This window comes from Eulemur rufifrons, chromosome 15, assembly GCF_041146395.1.
Source record: "Eulemur rufifrons isolate Redbay chromosome 15, OSU_ERuf_1, whole genome shotgun sequence".
Lineage (NCBI taxonomy): Eukaryota > Metazoa > Chordata > Mammalia > Primates > Lemuridae > Eulemur > Eulemur rufifrons.
This window is the reverse complement of record NC_090997.1, coordinates 82,548,866-82,567,022: the sequence shown is the minus strand read 5'-3', so window position 1 is coordinate 82,567,022 and position 18,157 is coordinate 82,548,866. Positions and strand designations below refer to the sequence as shown.

At 42.9% G+C, this 18,157-nt stretch overlaps 1 protein-coding gene across 1 annotated transcript in view; it reads left to right on the top strand.

Moving 5' to 3' along the window:
• Window positions 1-1,672: 1,672 nt before the first annotated feature.
• Window positions 1,673-18,157, top strand: part of SLC2A12 (solute carrier family 2 member 12) — a 49,513-nt gene continuing 33,028 nt past the window's right edge. Inside the window, exon 1 of the mRNA XM_069488925.1 lies at window positions 1,673-1,787. Within this exon, the coding sequence (XP_069345026.1) occupies window positions 1,673-1,787 (115 nt within the window). The remainder of the gene's footprint in view (window positions 1,788-18,157) is intronic.

Sequence of the window (18,157 nt, the reverse complement as noted above, 5' to 3'; positions counted from 1 at the left end):
ATTCTTTAGCGGGGACAAGCTGATCTGTGGGATTCTGAACTTCTCACCCTCTTAATCAGAAGGGGGCTGGGCTACACTTGGAGGAATTCCATTTTACAGCACTATCAGCAGACATACAACAGGTGCATCATAAATACTAGTTGAATTATTATAGCTATGTTTTCATTTGTTACCCAATTCCCTGAAGGGTAAGAAAAATATAGAAATATCTAATGATGAGCAAAGGAAATATACAAATGATACGTTAATTTAGAGCTTCGTTGTGATCCCGTCAAAATGCTGAAAGTAAGTAAAGTTTAGCTTCTGCCTCTACAAGCACAAATTCGCTTCATTGTCTAGAGCGAAAAGCTGTATTTCATGGCATATTCTTAAGGTCAGGAAGGGCTGAAGTGGAAGAAGCTGAAAAAATCAAAGAAGGACAGGCTGGGAATTTAGGAGATAGCAGAATTCTGGCATTAGATCTCCTGGCTTCATAATTCAGCGCCACCACTGACTAGCTGGGAAATTTTAGGCAAGTTACCTGGCCTCCGTGTCTTCTGGAAAATTGGTATCTGCCTCACAAGTTTTTTCACAAGAATCATTGAGTTAATGCCCATAGCACAATTCCCTGACACATAGGTGCTCCATAAATGTTCATTTTTACTGAGTGATTTTCTAAGATGATCTCAATTTCCTCTAAAAGATTTTTCACTAAATATGATTTGCTAAATATATAATTGAAGGTAAAATGTCATAATAATGTAAGACTTTTTATATAAATATATTTAAAAATCAGAAAAAAAATCTCCTCTCTGATGCCCTGATTTTGTTTCAGATTATATGACCACCACACCCTCACAATGGGTCATTTAGTCTGGTCTCTCTGAATTGGGAGCATCCTCCTCCCACCAAAGGCAAACATACAACCTGATAGAAGATTCAGAGTTCTTCTCTTAAAGACAATTATGGCTTACAGAATGGATTACTTTTCTAAAATCTCAGGATATAAAAAGTCTACAGAACCTACACATTCTGAGTTTGTATATGCTTGGTCTCAGGCCTTGGAGAGAGAGGTGTAGAAAGTGTTTACTTAGATCAAAATTAGGTTGAAACAATAAAGATATTTTACGCTTCGTATAAGTTGGTAAATGCCATGACTCTTGGAATACCAGTCCTGCTGAAAAATTGACACATTTTCCCTTCTGGTATGTCTTTGCATAAATTGTTCCTCTCTCTGCAAGATTAACTGATACCATCTATGAGTATTCTATCCCCACTCTCAGCTTGCATTTAAATCTACATGTTTCTTTCCTCTGCCTCTTTTCAAAGGTGGAGGAATACAAGAGCTACCCTTAGCTAACGGCCAAACGCTACGTCTGAGCTCCTGTTCCCAAGTCTTTTAACCCCTTGTTTCCCAACGCTGCATCTAAAGGCAAAAACAATCCTCCGACACACGGCCCTCCCCCTGCCTGTGATAGGCTGCTGGGAATAGCAACAGCCTGTGTCACCGAAAAGGGCAAAGCCTTCGGAAATAGAAACAAAGTTGGTCACAAATCACATTGGCTTTGCCTGAAGTTTTTCCCCCCACTCTGCTTTAGCATGCTGTCATGGGGAAAGTGACCGCTCCTGTCGGCGGGGGAGGTCGGGGTGGTTTTCTGCCGAGGGAGAGGCTGTAACTTACTTCTACGTGACCATGGTACCTGTTGAAAACACAGAGGGCCCCAATCTGCTGGACCAGAAGGGGACAGCGGCGGTGGCGAAGGGCACCTACCCAGCCAGCGGCGGCCGGCATCCTCCTTGGGCGAGAGGTAAAGTGAGACTGCGTGGCTCGGGTGACCCGCTAGGGGAGCACGCTGTACTCGTGTCTCCCTCGGGGTGTGTGTGTGCGCGCGCGCGTGTGTGTGCGCGTGTGTGTCCGTGTGTATGTGTGTGTGTGCGCGCGCGCGCGTGCGTGCATGCGCGTGCGCAGGGGAGCGCGCTGGATGCGTGCGGAAAAGGGACAGTCTGGTGGGACGCGGGGTGCCTCGGAGCTGCAGTGTTGTGAAGACTGAAGTCTTGTTGGGACCTTCTATGCTCAGAAAATCTGAGTTTCATACCCACCACTGGTAGGATGGGTCCCGTCAATTATGTTTACATAATGCAATGTATGAATCTTTTCCATTTTGGAAAGGTCGACCAAGATAGTAAACACTCACAGGCATGCACAAACACACGTACACGCACACACACACATTTCCATTTATTATCACCAATGGATAATAAGTAACAAGAAGACGTTGTAACCACTTTGTTTTTTAAATCAGTAGTTTGAGTAGGCTTCATAAAATTATTAGTTATGTAATCAATGGACACAACTTCCTTTTAAAATTCCCAGCACGTTTGTAATGAATTTGAGTATTATTCAGAGCCTGAAACGCCTGCCTTGCTGGCTCCTGCATTCTTTAAAACTGGCTTTTCGAACTGAGATTTGTTTAATACCTTTTCCTTCCGGAGGTGAGATTTGGAAAAGTTTCAATTCATTTCAGTTATCTTTGCTAAATCAAAGACTTGTCTTCACTTCCACATTTACAATTTCCACAAACAAGTTGCACACGTTTTGCTGCTTCTTCCTGGTCATTTAGTTTGTTCTCAAAGGAATAGAAACTAAGTAATATGAAATGACATCAAACACAAATAATCCTCTCCCTCCTACGACTGTCCTCAGCTCTGCTCCTCCTAACCAGATACTACATCCTCAAGCTATGTATTGGGATTTCATGAGAAATTCAACACACTAATCCAAAGGCATTGGCCTTTCCCCTGGAACCAAAACCTTCGAATTGATCTTGGAACTGAACCCACAACCATTCACACTAAGGAATGAAGCATCCCCTCCTCTGAAGGGGAGAAGCCCTTGCCCTTCCCTGTCCTGCACCAGCCTTCTCTTGCTTTCTCATTTCCCATCAAGAATGAGTATATGGGGCCATCTTTCAACATGGCTTGCCCTCTCTGACCCAGAGCTGCCCCTTTCCCTAAGTGCTTGCTTCCTCACTAGCTCACACGTTCCCCAAGAACAGGTAAGGGAAACTTGTATTTGGGGATAAAGGGAAAGAGTTGCAAAGTTCTTTTCTCCCAATTCCTGGGAAAGTGAGCTGCAGTGTAGACTGCAGAGCAAGCTGAGGTGGTGATCTCAACAAAAGACTTAACTAAATAGAGTCAGTGATCATGTCACAAGGAAGATGACAAGAGACTATCCAAGAAGGGCCTTTGCAGTAACTGTTAAAAGTTGACCATTGATTTGGATATGGCTTTGAAAGCACAATGTACTCTTAGTAGTTTATATTGTACAAGTTCACAATTATCCTGAAGGAAACTAATGTGTACTTATGTTTGTAAAAGTTGAAGACATGCACAAAATTCAACTTAAAGTGCAACAGTTTATGTTGTAAAGAAATGACAAATGAACAGGTATCATAAATTATCTTTCAAATTTATTTTAAATTTTATTATGTAGAAGAGGAAGCCTAAATGTTTCCCCAAAATCTCGGATGAATACAACTTTGATTTGTGCTACGTATAGTTTGCATTTAGATGAAAGTAAACTTTTTGTTATTATTTTCGTAAATTTTCCTAACTTGTCTTAAATATCTCTTGGTACCCGAAAGCAATTATACATATACATGTATAAATGCATGCTGTATAGTTTTGACAAGTTACTTAAGATCTCCATTCATTAATATTGGCATTGTATCTTAGTCTAGTCTGTTTTATGAAGATGTTGAGGTTTAACGAAATATTTGTCACGTATCCCTTTTGGCTTCTTTAAACTTCTATAGTTGCTTTCGTCCAGGAAATTCAGAGTATTTAAAATATGCTCCATAATTATCATAATCTTTCTGCATTTGAAGGTAGCAAGCTTTTCTATATTCTTAGATGGAAAAATCAAAGTACAAAGAGGAATGAGTTATGTAACCCAGGACAAGGTAATTAAATCATGTGAGATACTGAAAAACAAAACAAAACAAAGCCCCTAAGCTCTGCAATTGAACTCCCTTAATGCTATTATGCACAATGAAAATTTTTGGCAGGTTTTTCTTGGCTAACCCCTCTTTGACTGAAAAGAATGTTTTGTTCCAATGACTAGAAGCTAATGAACTTAATTCATTTTCAATAAACTAGGACTCAAAGTGGGTACATTTTTAGTAAATTTTTTCAGTGTTCAGGGACATGTTCTAATAGCCCTTATAGGGCAGGGTTGAGCTTGATTTGAAATCCTGGTGCCTGAAGCTGATAACAGATGTAGGGGAAGTAAGAAACTAGACTGCTGGGGCATCTCGCACAGGGGAACTTGAGGTCATAACGTGTGGTTGGCCAAAGTTCACACGGATACTAGTGCAGAACTGACCCTGGAGGCCCGATGCCTGCTTCTTCACCCTCAGGCCTCTGGCTTTCCGTATTTCACAATCTGAACAATTGTCTAGGGAGAGGGTTCCCTTATGTCTCCCTTTGCCCCCTCCAGCACTGCCTTTTCCTCTCCCATCTGCCCCAAAGGTCAGAAACCAAGAACAATATTTCCCGAGTGAGTGCAGGTTCTCAGCACTGCAGAGAAGGCCCTGGGACCCAGAACATGAAGAACCAGACTCAGACCCAGCCCAGAGGACTGTGCTTCATCCCCTCTGAAGATACCAGTCTGGGATTTAAGAGATACATACTTCTGTGAATCAGATGAACCCCCTAAGGCAGTTGTTCTCAAACATTTTTAAAGCTGTGAGCTCCTTTTTACAGACAGAGGCTGAGCAGGTGTGGTCGGTATGTAAGTTGTCACTGTCAATATGCTTCTCCTGAGTGTCATTCTCCCAGGTTGAGCCTAAGCTGGGCCCCTGGAATTCAGTCAGGCCCAGCTTTCTCAGGCTTCCCTGGGCAGCCTGAAGGGCAGTTAGCTTGTAAGAGAGATGGAGGAGAACTGTGGGAACAAACTCATCTCCAGGGAAGAGAAAGTCAGGCAACCAGCTTGACCCGATGACAGCTTTGGTTGCGTGAAGAGAGATTCTAACAGGCAGGCTACCTTGGGCAGGCCTAGGCCCGGGTCCGAGGATCTCAGGGTTTGGGAGATGCTGGGCTATTTCCATTTTTCCACACTGTCTTTTTTTTTTTTTTTTTTTTTTTTTTTTTTTTTTTTGAGACGGGGGTCTCGCTCTTGCTCAGGCTGGTCTCAAACTCCTGAGCTCAAACTATCCTCCCACCTCAGCCTCCCAGAGTGCTAGGATTACAAGCGTGAGCCACTGTGCCTGGCCCACACTTTCTATGTGTTAAAAAATCAAGTATCCAAACCTGTGACACTTGTGCTTTAAAATCACGTGTATTTAACAAATCAATGGTCGACAGCAACAACAACAAATTGTTGTGTGTATTATGATAGGTGTGACAGGATTTGTAGACATGTTAATTTATGAAAGACTATGGGCTCTGTCTGGTCACAAGACCAGATTTAAAGATAAGCATCTTCCCTTTCAGTCCAGTCAGCGTATCTCTGTGGCTGTACATTTAACCTCACTTGAAAATCACATCAAAAGTCTAAATTTGAGGCTTTCATGACTGTGTGCCTTGGGCAAATGGCTCCTCTGGGCTCTCCGGAGAAGAAGGAAGGCTCTGAGCAAACACGGTGGGAGCTGTTTCACCGCACAGTCCGGGTGGTGTTTGTCACACGCAGCAGTGCTCTTGTTCCTGTCTAAGGACATGTCACCCAGAGAGGACAGGGAGGTTGCCACTTGCCACAGATCTCTTCCTGGGCACCGCAGCAGCTGCAGACACGCACTGCTGGGAGCCTGCCATGCCAAGTCCTGGCAGACATGGCCAAAGCCAGCCCCAGAGCAGCCAGCCAAGTTGGGGGGCGCACCTGGGTAGGCTGAGATTAGCTGGCGTCCACCAGCATGCCTGAACTGGTTTTTACAGCCATTCTGATGGGTCGGTGCCTCTGTCCCTGTTGTTAAATATTTTCGACATCACCAGGTTGTCAGCAGTTATGAGACAGCTGCAATTCCAGGAACATGCCTGGTAGCAGCTGATAGGACCCTCACCTGAGCCACAAGGTATATAGTATATATATGTGCACCTTATTAAAAGTATTTGTTCTGTAAAATTTGGGTTCAGTCAAAAGGCTGCACTCAAGGATCCAGAAAGCCGCACGTGGCCCCAAGGCCACAGGTTCCTCACCCCTGGTATATTCCCTGTGAATTCTCAAGGGGGTACTTTTTAATGGTCTAAATGTTACACTAGCTGGTAGAAACAGAACCCAACATACAATGAATCTACACTAGAGCAGCCTAAGGAAACTCAGATTTCATGTGTGTATAAAAGATGAATCAATCAGCCGATTTTAAAACACAATTTTTAATTGCTAGATGTGTGTGGGATTTTATTTTTCATCCAAGAACAGTTCGTTTTTGAATCGTAGTTTCCTAGGTAGCATTTTCTCAAGGAAGAACTCAAGGACTATTTAGCCTTGGGGTTAAAAAAGTTCTGAGAGGTCCCAAAGGCCTTCCATTAGGGTGCAATTAGCTTCTGCTTTTAACAGTTGAAGCAGATATTTACTCAGAGTGTATGAACAAGAACTGGTTTTATAAAATTTTTAAGTTGAACAGAGTCAGAGTTCCCTAGTTCAGTTTTTTTCTCATGACCAGTCTTCCCCAGAAGGGTGAGTTATTGAATAAAATAACACAATGGAAGCCACTTAAAAGACTCTAAGTGATGGTGGTAAGAAAGGAAAAAGTTGGAAGTGGCTTCTTCCCAAGGGGCTATTTGAGCAAATACCAAATGAGGATGATTTTTCATCCTTTCCTCCTTTAGAAAGTTACCCAATCTCAGTTAAATCACAGAACCCAAAATCTCTCAAAGTACTTCCCAGCTGATACTGACTCAAATATATTACTGTCATAATAAATCACAAATTCATATAGCTTTTTTCTGTATTATTTTGTTTTGTTTTTGCTCATTGGTATAATTTTTCTCCCCATATTACAGCTCGCTCATTTATGCATTTGCTAAATGGCTGTGCCTCAATAATATACAAATTATTCTATACAATTTACACAGAAGTAATAAGACTAAAATAATTTATCACATCATTCTAAATTTAGAAGTTTTCATTGTTTTTGAATAATGATTCATTTTATACTGTTTTGCCAAAACAGGGAGAAAAATGCAGTCCTTTATTTGACTTATGGGAATATTTTTTTCTTAAGTAAATCAAGTACAATTTAATTTTAAACTGTTACATTGTGATTACCCTGGAAGTAGTTGTTTCTCAGACAACTCATGACTCAGGTCTGCTTGGTGATGCCTAGCATTACTGGACTCTAGTGCTGGGACTATTAGTGACGTCCACTGTTATTTTATACAAAATATCTCACTCTTGCATGACCCTGTTGCCCCAATTTGTGGAAGTCGGAGTTGGAAGCTATGAGCAACGCTAACGTAAAAACCTGCCTGAAATGACATCTCTGCTTCAGATGTGCAAGGCTTTTTAAGAATGGGGCGGGGCCTACCTTTTCGGGCCAAACCAATGTATGCCTCTCGTCTTGATTTATGACTTTACCTGTAACCCCTGTCTCCCTGAAATGTATCACACCAAACTGTAACCCAACCACAGCAAGTCCACCTGCTCAAGGCCTCTTGGGAGTGGCTCCGGGTCATGATCCTCAAATTTGGCTCAGAATAAATCTCTTTAAATTATTAAAAAAAAAAAGAATGGGGGGATAAGTTGTAATTAGGATCCATTTGTATGGTGAGAGAGCATCCCCACACTAATAAAACATTTCATTTCCATGGGGAAACTAAGCTGTAGAAACCTCAAGGCATAATCACAGGAAGAATTTTTCATGATGGAAGCCCAATTATGTAAGGTACTGCCAATTTTGAAAACAAAGGAATTCACGAATTTATGAAAGGCACAGTTGTTATTCTGGAAACAAGATATTATTTTATTTCTGTTGCTGTCAGTAAAAGAGCCTGCTTCAAAGTTTTCACCTCTGTATTATGAAGTTTTTACCTCTCAGATTCAGATTAAATGAACCTTTGTTGGATGATTATTGTTGGGCAAGAGCTTCTATTGCTATTACCCCTTCTGATCTTTACAGCAACCCAATGAGGGAATATTATCCTTAGTTCACAGATAAGGAAACTGAGGCTAAGAGAACAGCTGAAATTTACCAAGCACTTACTGCCATGCACCGGATGCTCTTCTATCTCATTAATTCTCACAACTCTGAGAAGTAGGTTATTATCTTTATCTTACGGATGCGTACACAGAGGAACAGAAAGGTTAAGGACTTGTCAAAGTCCGGCTGGTAACTGATCAGCCACTCTGATTGCAGACTGTCCCTTTACCATTAAGCCCAGGTTCCTCCTGGAGAGAAAAAAAATGACTTGCCCTGGGTAGCAGAGATAATAGGTGGCAGCACAGGGATCGGAACCTTGGTTTCCTAAATCCAGTCCCGGTTTGCTCTCCTGACGAACAATAACAGCCAGCATTGATGTTTCTACTCTCTGATCTGGGAATTTAGGTACCAGTTACCCTCGTTTCAGAGCTTGGCTGCATTCATCCTATTTTAGCTAGTTCCCTAATTCTTCACATAACATGAAACATGTCTTTTTCTATAAGATTATAAGTTCCTGGATAAATTATATGTTCGTGCACCTATTAGAGCTCTGAGTTGACTGACAGGGCTCGGAAAGTTCTGTGCAATTCATAATAGGTAGGAATTAGGCCTTTTTCTCTGTATTTCCAGCCCATATATCAGGGATCACACACATGTGGCACAAGTCCCACCATCTTGTACCATCAGATTCAGATGTAACCTGGGAAACAAGTCAACATGGTGCTCACAAGACCCACCCAGGCCGATTGCACTGATCATCCAGATGAGCTGTGTCTGCCAGGCAGTGCTAGCTGCTGGCACATAATACATGCTTAATTGGTAAACGAGCAAATGAATGAAGAAGTGTTTGTTGAACTGAAATAAAGGGCATTTTGTTTTGTTTTAGAGACCAGGTCTCACTTTGTTGCCCAGGCTAGAGTACAGTGGTGTGATCATAGCTCACTACAGACTTGGACTTCTGGGCTCAAGGGATTCTCTTACCTCAGCCTCCTGAGTAGCTGGAACTACAGGCATGTGCCACCATGCCCAACTAATTTTTTAAATTTTCTGTAGAGATGGGGTCTTTCTATGTTGGCCAGGCTGATCTCAAACTCGTGGTCTCAAGTGATCCTTCTGCCTCGGCCTCCCAAAGTGCTGGGATTACAGGTATGAGCCACTGTCCCCAGCCTAAAGAGCATTTTAATTCAGCAAATACTTGTGAGCAGCTGCTATATGAGAGGCACAGTCCTGGATGCGTCAGGGTTATCCTTGTCTGGAGGCTTTACCAACTCATCAGAAAGATAAGAATCTAAATAACTACAAAATAATCATTCAGCAAATATGCAGCCTCTACTGGGAATCAGATATGATGCTAGGCCCTGGGGTCCGATGGTAAACAAGATGCATCCATACAGTGCAGATGCTTATTGCCTATATGGGGAGAGAGGCAAGGGATCAGGAAAATGATGGAGGAGGTGGTGAGATACATGATACTATGGTAGTGCACGGGGTGAAGTTCAACCAGTTCTTAAAGACTCTCGGAAGACAGGATAGCTAAATTGAGTCAAGAAGGTATAACTGAGGCCAGTAGTTTTGCAGAGCATTCTAAGCAGAGAAAATAGCTTGCATACAAGCTTGGAGACGAGAGAATGGCATATTCAGAGAATTTCCAATATGATGGAATGATGGGAGCACAGAATGCAAGGCGAGGAAGAGGATGACAAAGGAACCTGAAGCTGTAAGCAGGGACCATGTCATGAAATCTTTGTGAGTAAAGCACCATGAAAACAGGAATTTTTGGGAAGGAGACCATATTAATTTACAGAAATCAAGAAAGTTCCTGAAAGTTATGGTAGTGGTGATGGAATTAGGGAATTTTAGAGAAACCCCACTTGCATGTCTCCAAATTCTCCGGCTTTATGGAGTCACCATTCTTTTAATATTAAAGTAGCAATAGCTCCAGCCCCCAGGTGGTTAAATCTGTCTGCCTCCTTGCTCCCTACCCCTCCACCCATCCTCAAACACATAGCACACCTCAGGAGGCTGGGGTTCTGATCACTTCCTGCACCAACTCCCTGTTTTCCCCTGATTCTTGACCTTCACTTCCAACAACTGGTCTTTTCTCTTATCCCTGCTCCCGTCCATACATAGATGACAGCACTTTTTCCTTCACATTCTCAAATTCCATTCATATAAGCTCTTCGTAGATTTTTACTGAGGACTTGAAGAGATCTTGTCATGCAAGTGAATATTAAGTAGGCCCATTCTTAAAATTCTCTTGTCAAAGCCACCGTAAGGAGGTTCCTGTAAATCAACTTTTCTAAAATCTGCAGGCCTCTTGCCATATTTCTCCCTTGGCCTCTCTCCCCGTTCCCATCCCCCACAACTTGACAACTTGTCCTGACCTTTTCTTCCATTTCTCCTATTTCTGGGCTCTCTTAGCCTTTTCTTCTCTTTCTCTCTCTCTCATCAGAATTCTCCCTTTATATTAGATAAAGCACTTCAGCCTTTTCTACCTCCCTCTCCTTCTCTCCCATAGTCCACTGTCCTTTATTACTATGCGCTGTGAGCTTCCCCCTTAACGCCCAGGTGGTCATTCAGGCTTGAATCCTGGTAAATAAAGTGTTCTTCCTAAAAGGACCTCCATCCACGGCCTTTACAGTATTATTCATGTTCCTCCCATTTCATCTCTCCAATTAAGGAATTTAATTTAATCACTATGGGTGACTTCAACCACTATCGAGTATATGGACTCCTTTTTAAGTATAAAAACAACTTCAGATCCTCACATAATAGTCTAATTTATTGATTAGAAAATATAGAAAGACAGAAAGCTGCTATGCATTCACTATCACATTGAATTTTTAAAAAAAATCCATCACATTTATGTACATTTGAAGTCTTGAAGTACAAATATGTATATTTTCACTATTTTTTTCAACATTAAATCATCATTCAGGAGATGGGGATCCTTTTTAAGATGTCGGTTTTCAAGTGGCCTCAGCTCACTGGCTCACACACATTAAGAATCTCCCTCCTAGAGACATCAGAGGCCTCTAGGTCAGACGGCTGCCGATTTGTTTTCCTGATTCATCTTCTCTTAACCGTCTATGAAAAATCTCCGTGAAAACATGGACAGGGATGCAAAATCACAACAGCATTGAAAACCTGAAATACTTGTCAGTGAGTTAGGATTTAACAGTAACTAAAACGCGGATGGAGCCTAATGTGTAAGACGGGGCAGTGAAATGTTTGATTCCCGCAGACTTCCACTGTGCATCTCCATTTGACAGACGCAGAACTTTCACCAAGCAGGGAAAGGGAAGACAGCTCCACAGACCCTGAGAGCTGCTTCCTGGAGGTTGGAAAGTTTTTGCCCTACAGCCCAATTCTTCCTACCCCATCCTGCCGTTATCACTTCTTTATCTCACTGCAGGGGCTCCGGTTTCCAGGATTTCAGCAACTCTGGCCTAGGTAGGAAAGACAGTGGCTCGCAGCCTTTTGAAATATAAAACCAGTGTTAAGACAGGACAAAGCCTAGAAGAGCCACGGAAGCAGTTGCAGTTTCACGTGTACTGTTTTTGACAAGCAAAGAACTACACAGATTGTTTTAAATAACCCAGAAATGATATCCCTTATTCATAATCAGAGGACCAAAAAGTAGAAGCAAAAAAAGAGTTCCTGTCTAAGTCCAATGGAACCACACCAGAAAAATAACTTCCAGACGTTAGAAATTTGGCTAGAGGCTGTGCACATCAGTACACCTCCAGTTTAAAACCTGAGAGGAGTTTCTAACTGCAATGAGGTGGCTAGAGTGTGTCAGACACTGAGTATGCATCTGCTGTTGCAACTCCCCTCAGATTTTCTGCCTTTCCTATCTAGGTAACAAAGTTTCAGACACTCACTGGCCAGTCTCTCTTGCCCCCAAGTTTGACCAGTGACCCACTGGTCCTGATCAAGAGATAATAGGGTAAGTCTTCAGGGTGCTTCTGGAAGTCCCTGCCACGAAAAAAGGAGGGAGGATAAACTCTTGTCCTAAGCCTTCTTCCACTGTCACTTACCTGTGGATCTGGTTGCACAAGCCAGGGGACAAAAAGCAACCCTCTGAGGAGGTGGGAACGGAAAGATGGGTTGAGTGTGAATCCTTGGAGACACCAAACCTAAGCTGTTCTTGTTAATTAAGCAATAAATGTCACCATGTTTTAAGCCCCTGTTTTTCAGGGTTTGGGCTTCTTAAAGTCAAAAATATAACTGATTTGGGAGCTAGATAAATAGAAGGCAGCAAATCTGGTTATTGGCAAGTGTGTTTCAAATACAAAGGAAAAAGATGTATTTTAAGCTTTCTTAGTCTGAGAAACATAAATATTATAAATTTTGGAAAGCATTCATATATATGCTCAATATAATTTAAAAAATGGACTCTGTGAAAAAAGATATAAAACAACATTTGATGATAAGAGGAAACTATGGTGAAGAGGTGTGAACAGAACTTTATAAGACATGCAAAAAATGGAAGAGAATAAAACCGCACCAGTCTGAAATCTGTGATGTGGAAGATGAATATGAGAAGCTTTTCTACGAAACATTAAAAAGGATAAGAAGACAGATGAAAGAGGAAATTAATTTCTATAACTAACATGTAAATAATTATGCCTAAACAAATGGGACAAAAAAATACAGAAAAAATCTTTTCTGAGCAGAAGGACAACTCAAGTAGCAGAAAAATTTAGAATAAAGAAGCACCCAGATTTATCCTGGTGAAAGTTTTGAATTGAAGAAGGGAAGAGGAAAAAAGAAAAAGAAGAAAGAGAGGAAGGAAAGAAAGAAAAGAATGAAAGTCTGACTGTAATCAGGCAGAGAAAGTGAACAACAAAGCGAAACACAGAAAAGTACTAACATGCAAATGTACACAATGTCTCCCTTCTTAATACCTCCCCAGCCCATAGAATTGGGAGAATATTAGTTTCAGGAAAGTATGCCCGTGAAACTGCTACCAAATCAAACCTGGGATTGGAAAACTGAAAAAGAAAGAAAGCGAAGTTTCTGTTTTTTTTCCTTCAAAAAGTGTTGAGGAAGACCAAAGTTTCTGTTGGTCTGAGTTCCATTATGTGCTAAAGATAGGATGGGGTGGGGGGGGGAGCAGGGAAGGGGTGGGAGATAGAGGCTACATAAAGGATATTTCCAGTATTTACCACATCAGGGGTCACCACACATGGTCCAAGGCCAGGAGGCAGCGTCTTGGACCTTTGGTGGCTGCAAACACCTCACCTGGACTCTCCCCAGGACGTGCCCTTTGGAAGTTTGTGTGGGCCAGCCTTCTGGGAACGCCACCACATCTCCTTACCAGGGTATCCGAGAGCCTGTCCTGAGCACGACCTCCCATGGTGCAGACACTCCTGCCCCCAAGGTGCTCCCCATCTAAGGCAGGAGACAGAGGTAACCAAATATAATCCAGGGTGCTGTAAGGCAATGGACGTAAAGACAAGAGAGAGAAGAGAGATCAACGCTAACCCAAGAGAGTGATTCTGGGAAAGGATTTCTAGAGGAGAGGAGATTGGAACTGCATCTTCAAAAATGAATCTGATTTCCCTGGGCTGTGAAGGAAGCGAAGGACACCGTGGCAAGGGGGAACAGCATGATGAGAAGCTCAAGTCTTGGAAAGAGCATGGAAGTTTCTGGAAACAGCAAGTGGTGCAGATGGGCTAGAGAATGGGTGCCTGGAGAGCACTGTGGAACCTGAAGACCTGGTCCCCTGAAAGGGGACTGCTCAACACTGAGTCAGAACAGCTAGAGAACATTCCATGCAGGGGGCTAAAGTTTCATAAAATATAAATAGACACATGACAATAAAATGGTTCCTACAATGGCACTGTATTAACTAGCTAGTAATAGTGCCTAAAGCATCATTGAAATGCTAATAGCGGGCTATTCAAATGCTGGACATTGATATGAATATGAAGTTTTATATGCTGACCATTATATGACACTACATATCAACCGTAGGCTGGCAACACAAGTGGGAGGAGAGGACCAAGGATCAGTATTTTAGAGTGTTGTTACACCCATTCATTTATTCATTCACTCAACAAACATTGATTCTTTGTCTTGTGCCAAAAGACTAGAGGTGAGAAGACAGACAGGACTAAAGTAGCGTTCTTGCCTCAAGGAACTTTCAGTCTAATAGTGACGGCAGACAGGTCAATGAACGAGTGCCTTAGAATGGGACCGGGCTTTGAACACTCGCATTCTGTGACCAGCGAGCACACAGGGCCTGGGGGCAGGGTAAGGATGCGGACTGAAGGGTGGCCTTCGGAGGGCGCCGTGGTGGTTGAGATGACTGATGAGAGATGAGTTGGGATTAAAGTTACTCAAGGAGAAAGGGCGGGCAGCAGAGGCAAGCCCATTTTGGGGCACCTGCGAGTTTTTCTTGAACAAAACATGAAGTAGGAGGTCTTTTAAATTTGTGATGCATTCACAGTTGGTCAAGCTGTATAATGACCTGGCTGCCTGCCAAAAAAAGAAAACCTGTGTGTGCATACTCTCCAGCCTGCTGTAAGATTTCGTCAGCCGGCAAGTGTTATTGTGTGCCCATCATGGACAAACGCCGTAATAGGCACATGGGGAAGCAAGGAAGACGAAAGTGGGCAGAAACTCAAATACTGTGAAAAACAGTGTTTGGTGTTGCAGGCCAGTTGCAGTTGTGGTTTCATCTGACTCACCCTGAGCGGCAGACAATGCAGCTATTGTTGTGGCCGGGGCTGCGGTCTCCTAGTGCCCTCGGTGCCCTTGGGCTGTGGGTCTCAGCAGCCATTTGCATAAAGCCATTCATTTGTGATCACAGCTTTGATAGGAACAGTTTTACTTATTATCTTAATAAAGAATCATCATTGCCTCCAAAGGCAAATTGGGAATCTTACTGTTGCTGCTGGTCTTCTAGCAAAGCAGCACAGGGCAGAAAAGTGTAACCCATTGTAAGGGTCAGGGGCCAGCACTCCTATAACAAAAGACAGGGTAACAAGAGAAAAGTGTAACAGATTTATGTAATCAAAGTGTGTTCGTTTGTTTTAGAGACGGGGTTTGCTATGTTGCCCAGGCTGGTCTTGAACTCCTGGCCTCAAGTGATCCTCCCATCCCAAGTAGCTGGGATTACAGGCGTGAGCCACTGCACCTGGCTATTCAATCAAAGTTTTATGTGACAAGGGAGGCTTCAGAAATGAAGACCTAAAGGCCCAGGGGAAAATGTTTTTATGCTTAGTTTGATGAAGAATGGGCAGCCGTGTAGAAATGTGACTGGAGAAAAGGCTGTGACCTAATGGTAACAGACTCAAGGGAAACCCAGCAAGGCCCGTCTGTCCAGATTCCTCAGGGCCGCTGAGTGTAGCTTCTTCCTTCTGGGTATGGGACAGGACCCCCAGGGAATAAGTGTTTTCAAGGGAGAAGGGAGAGAGTGACCTTTCTAGCTTTTATGGCCTGCTTTGGGGCAGAGTGGTTCTAGTTCTATGACCTGCCTTGGGGAAGAGGAATTCTGGTTTCTACCACTCGGTTTGAGGGAGCAAGGGGTGAGGGACAGGAGGAGGGGAGGTCAGAGAGCCCTCGCTTCTGAGGCCTTTCCTGTGTCCAGTTCTAAGTACTCAGCACACCAAGATGCTATACTTTGAAGTATCGTGTTCTAAGCTCCAGTGGCTGCGAGAAGACACGGAGGACAGACAAACACACAGCCTATGGGTGCCAGTTACAAGTCTCCAGGTAGTTTCCACTTCTGTGGTGTCCACAGAAGGCTGAGAATTCCCCTGTGGCACTTTTTGGGGAAACAGGGAGGTAAAGGGCCATGAACAAAGTGGCAGCCACGCTCAACGTCACTGTTCAGGGCAGACTGACTTTGGGGCTGGGTGTTTTCTGAAACAGCACTAATCGAGAATCCTCATCTTGCCCTCCCTGTCAGCACTGGCAGCTTCTCCTCAGTCCACCCGGCTGCCCCGGACTCTCACAGCCTTGTGTAGACAAACACAAACCCCACCTCCCGCCATCGCCTCAAACCACATTCCAATCTCTTGCTTCCTGCTCTCTGCCAGATTTCTTGGAAAAGTTTATCTCTACTTTCTGGCATCCATAGGATAACATGTTGCTTCTGTCATCATCGTTAACAAAAACACAGGAAAAATTCCCACTCTTTATGCTTCTTTGCATTGTTATTATATGGTAAAATAGCACCAGGAAAGTTTCTGACAATGGCAGTCTTGAGGTGTCACTGAACTGCGATCCTGGAAGCATTAGCGGCTGGCCTGGAACACTGAATTAGAATTCAGAACCCCAAATGGCAGCCTGAGGGTTGGCGTGGAGCTTGATCAGTAATAACGTGAGTGGGGAAGCTAGTTTGGGGCAGTACCCCTTAAATCATATAACGGGAGACAGAAACAAAATTCAGACAACTGAGACCGTAGCTTGATTCAGCAGCATATAACCCCATCTTGCTAAGCCTTGATGCGGGACTAGGATCATCTACTGTCCCAGTGCAGAATTTTAACCTTTTAAAGACAAATTGCCTGGAGATAGATAGATAGATCCAGGGAATAGAAAGATGGATAACGAGAAAGAGATACATGTTGTAAGATGCGAAATTTAAAGTGAAATGTTTCTATCAATTTATACTGAAATGATTTTATAATGTCTCTGAAAAATTCCACTCAATGTTAGGGGCTGGGTCTGAAGAGGGACACTGAGTAAGTGGGCTGGCTTCCAGGCCCTTTGCACACATGCCCGTTTGTTAGTGTGCCGTTGAGCAAATGATCTACGTCCAGAAAGTTCTGTCCCCCACACTAGAAGAAGCTGGCTTTGTGACATGCCTCCCCTTTAACCCACCACCTCAAGCTCCCTCTGAAGTAGGATAATAGAGCATCAAAGGAAGGGACTCTTGTATCTCAAAGAATCTTCTTGTAGGGAAACAGTATTTTCCATCTAGTGAGGAGGGAAACAAGGAAGAGGAAGGAGAAGCACAAGGTGGCAAGGACAGTCTTCTGCTACGCAAGCAGGTCCCGCCTCGATTTCCCTACATCCTTAACTCTGTGCCCCAGGTGCCCTCTGTCGCCCTAAAGCCCCTTGGGGAGGCATCACAAAATCTGCCTCCCAAGTGTTTCATTCTCCAAAGTCACTTATTTCTCCAATCAGAATGTCAGAGAACCATGACGAATTGCCAAAAAACACACAATAATCAACACATCCAACATAGATAAAATGAACAATGACAAGTAGAGATAAGAACAGTACAATATCCTTATCCAAAAGTGAGCATTTGACCTAGTTCTCCTTGTGGTAGAGGAATCTATTGTTGAGGATTTTAAGATCATATGGGAAAAAGAATGTGTGGAAACTGAGGACATGAATGAACTTATAAGAGGGTACTTTAAAGTCATTTTTCATGTAAGAAAAATAAAACAGTACACAATACATAATACATAATAAAGATATCACCAGAATGTCTTGGATGCAAGGACCACATATGTTTTATTTCTCTGCTATATATATGTATATATTCCCTCTATACCTAGGAAAGGGCCTGTCATATAATGGTGCTATTTGTTTTCTGATTAGCTAGATCAATTGCTGATTTAATTTCAATTTAATGTTTTTTGTTCAAACTGCTTATAAATTAGTTTTATTTCTTGTGGATTATTGCATTTTTATTTGCTCCTCCATCTAAATATTCAATGCTTTTTTATTTTATTTTTTGGGGTCTTTCACTTCCCCTATCCCACCGAGATCCCAGAGATAGAAAATACCTTGGATATTCGTGATGGGAAGGGGTTTAGATCACCTTTATGTGACCTGCTTCTTTCACTAGAGCTGAACAGCATTTTTGAACTGCACCCTGCCTCCACTCAGGGCAGGGTTAAATAGCCTTAGCTTGGCCTGCCATAATTGTGTGCCCAGGCACATGTTTCTAGCCCATTGGACTTATGCTTTTGTTCTGCTTCTCCAGCGCCTGTGCTGGAGCCTCCTCTCTTAAATGTTGGAGCTCCCCAGGTCCCAGTGCTAATATTGTTTCTCCTTTTCCTCTATTCTGTCTT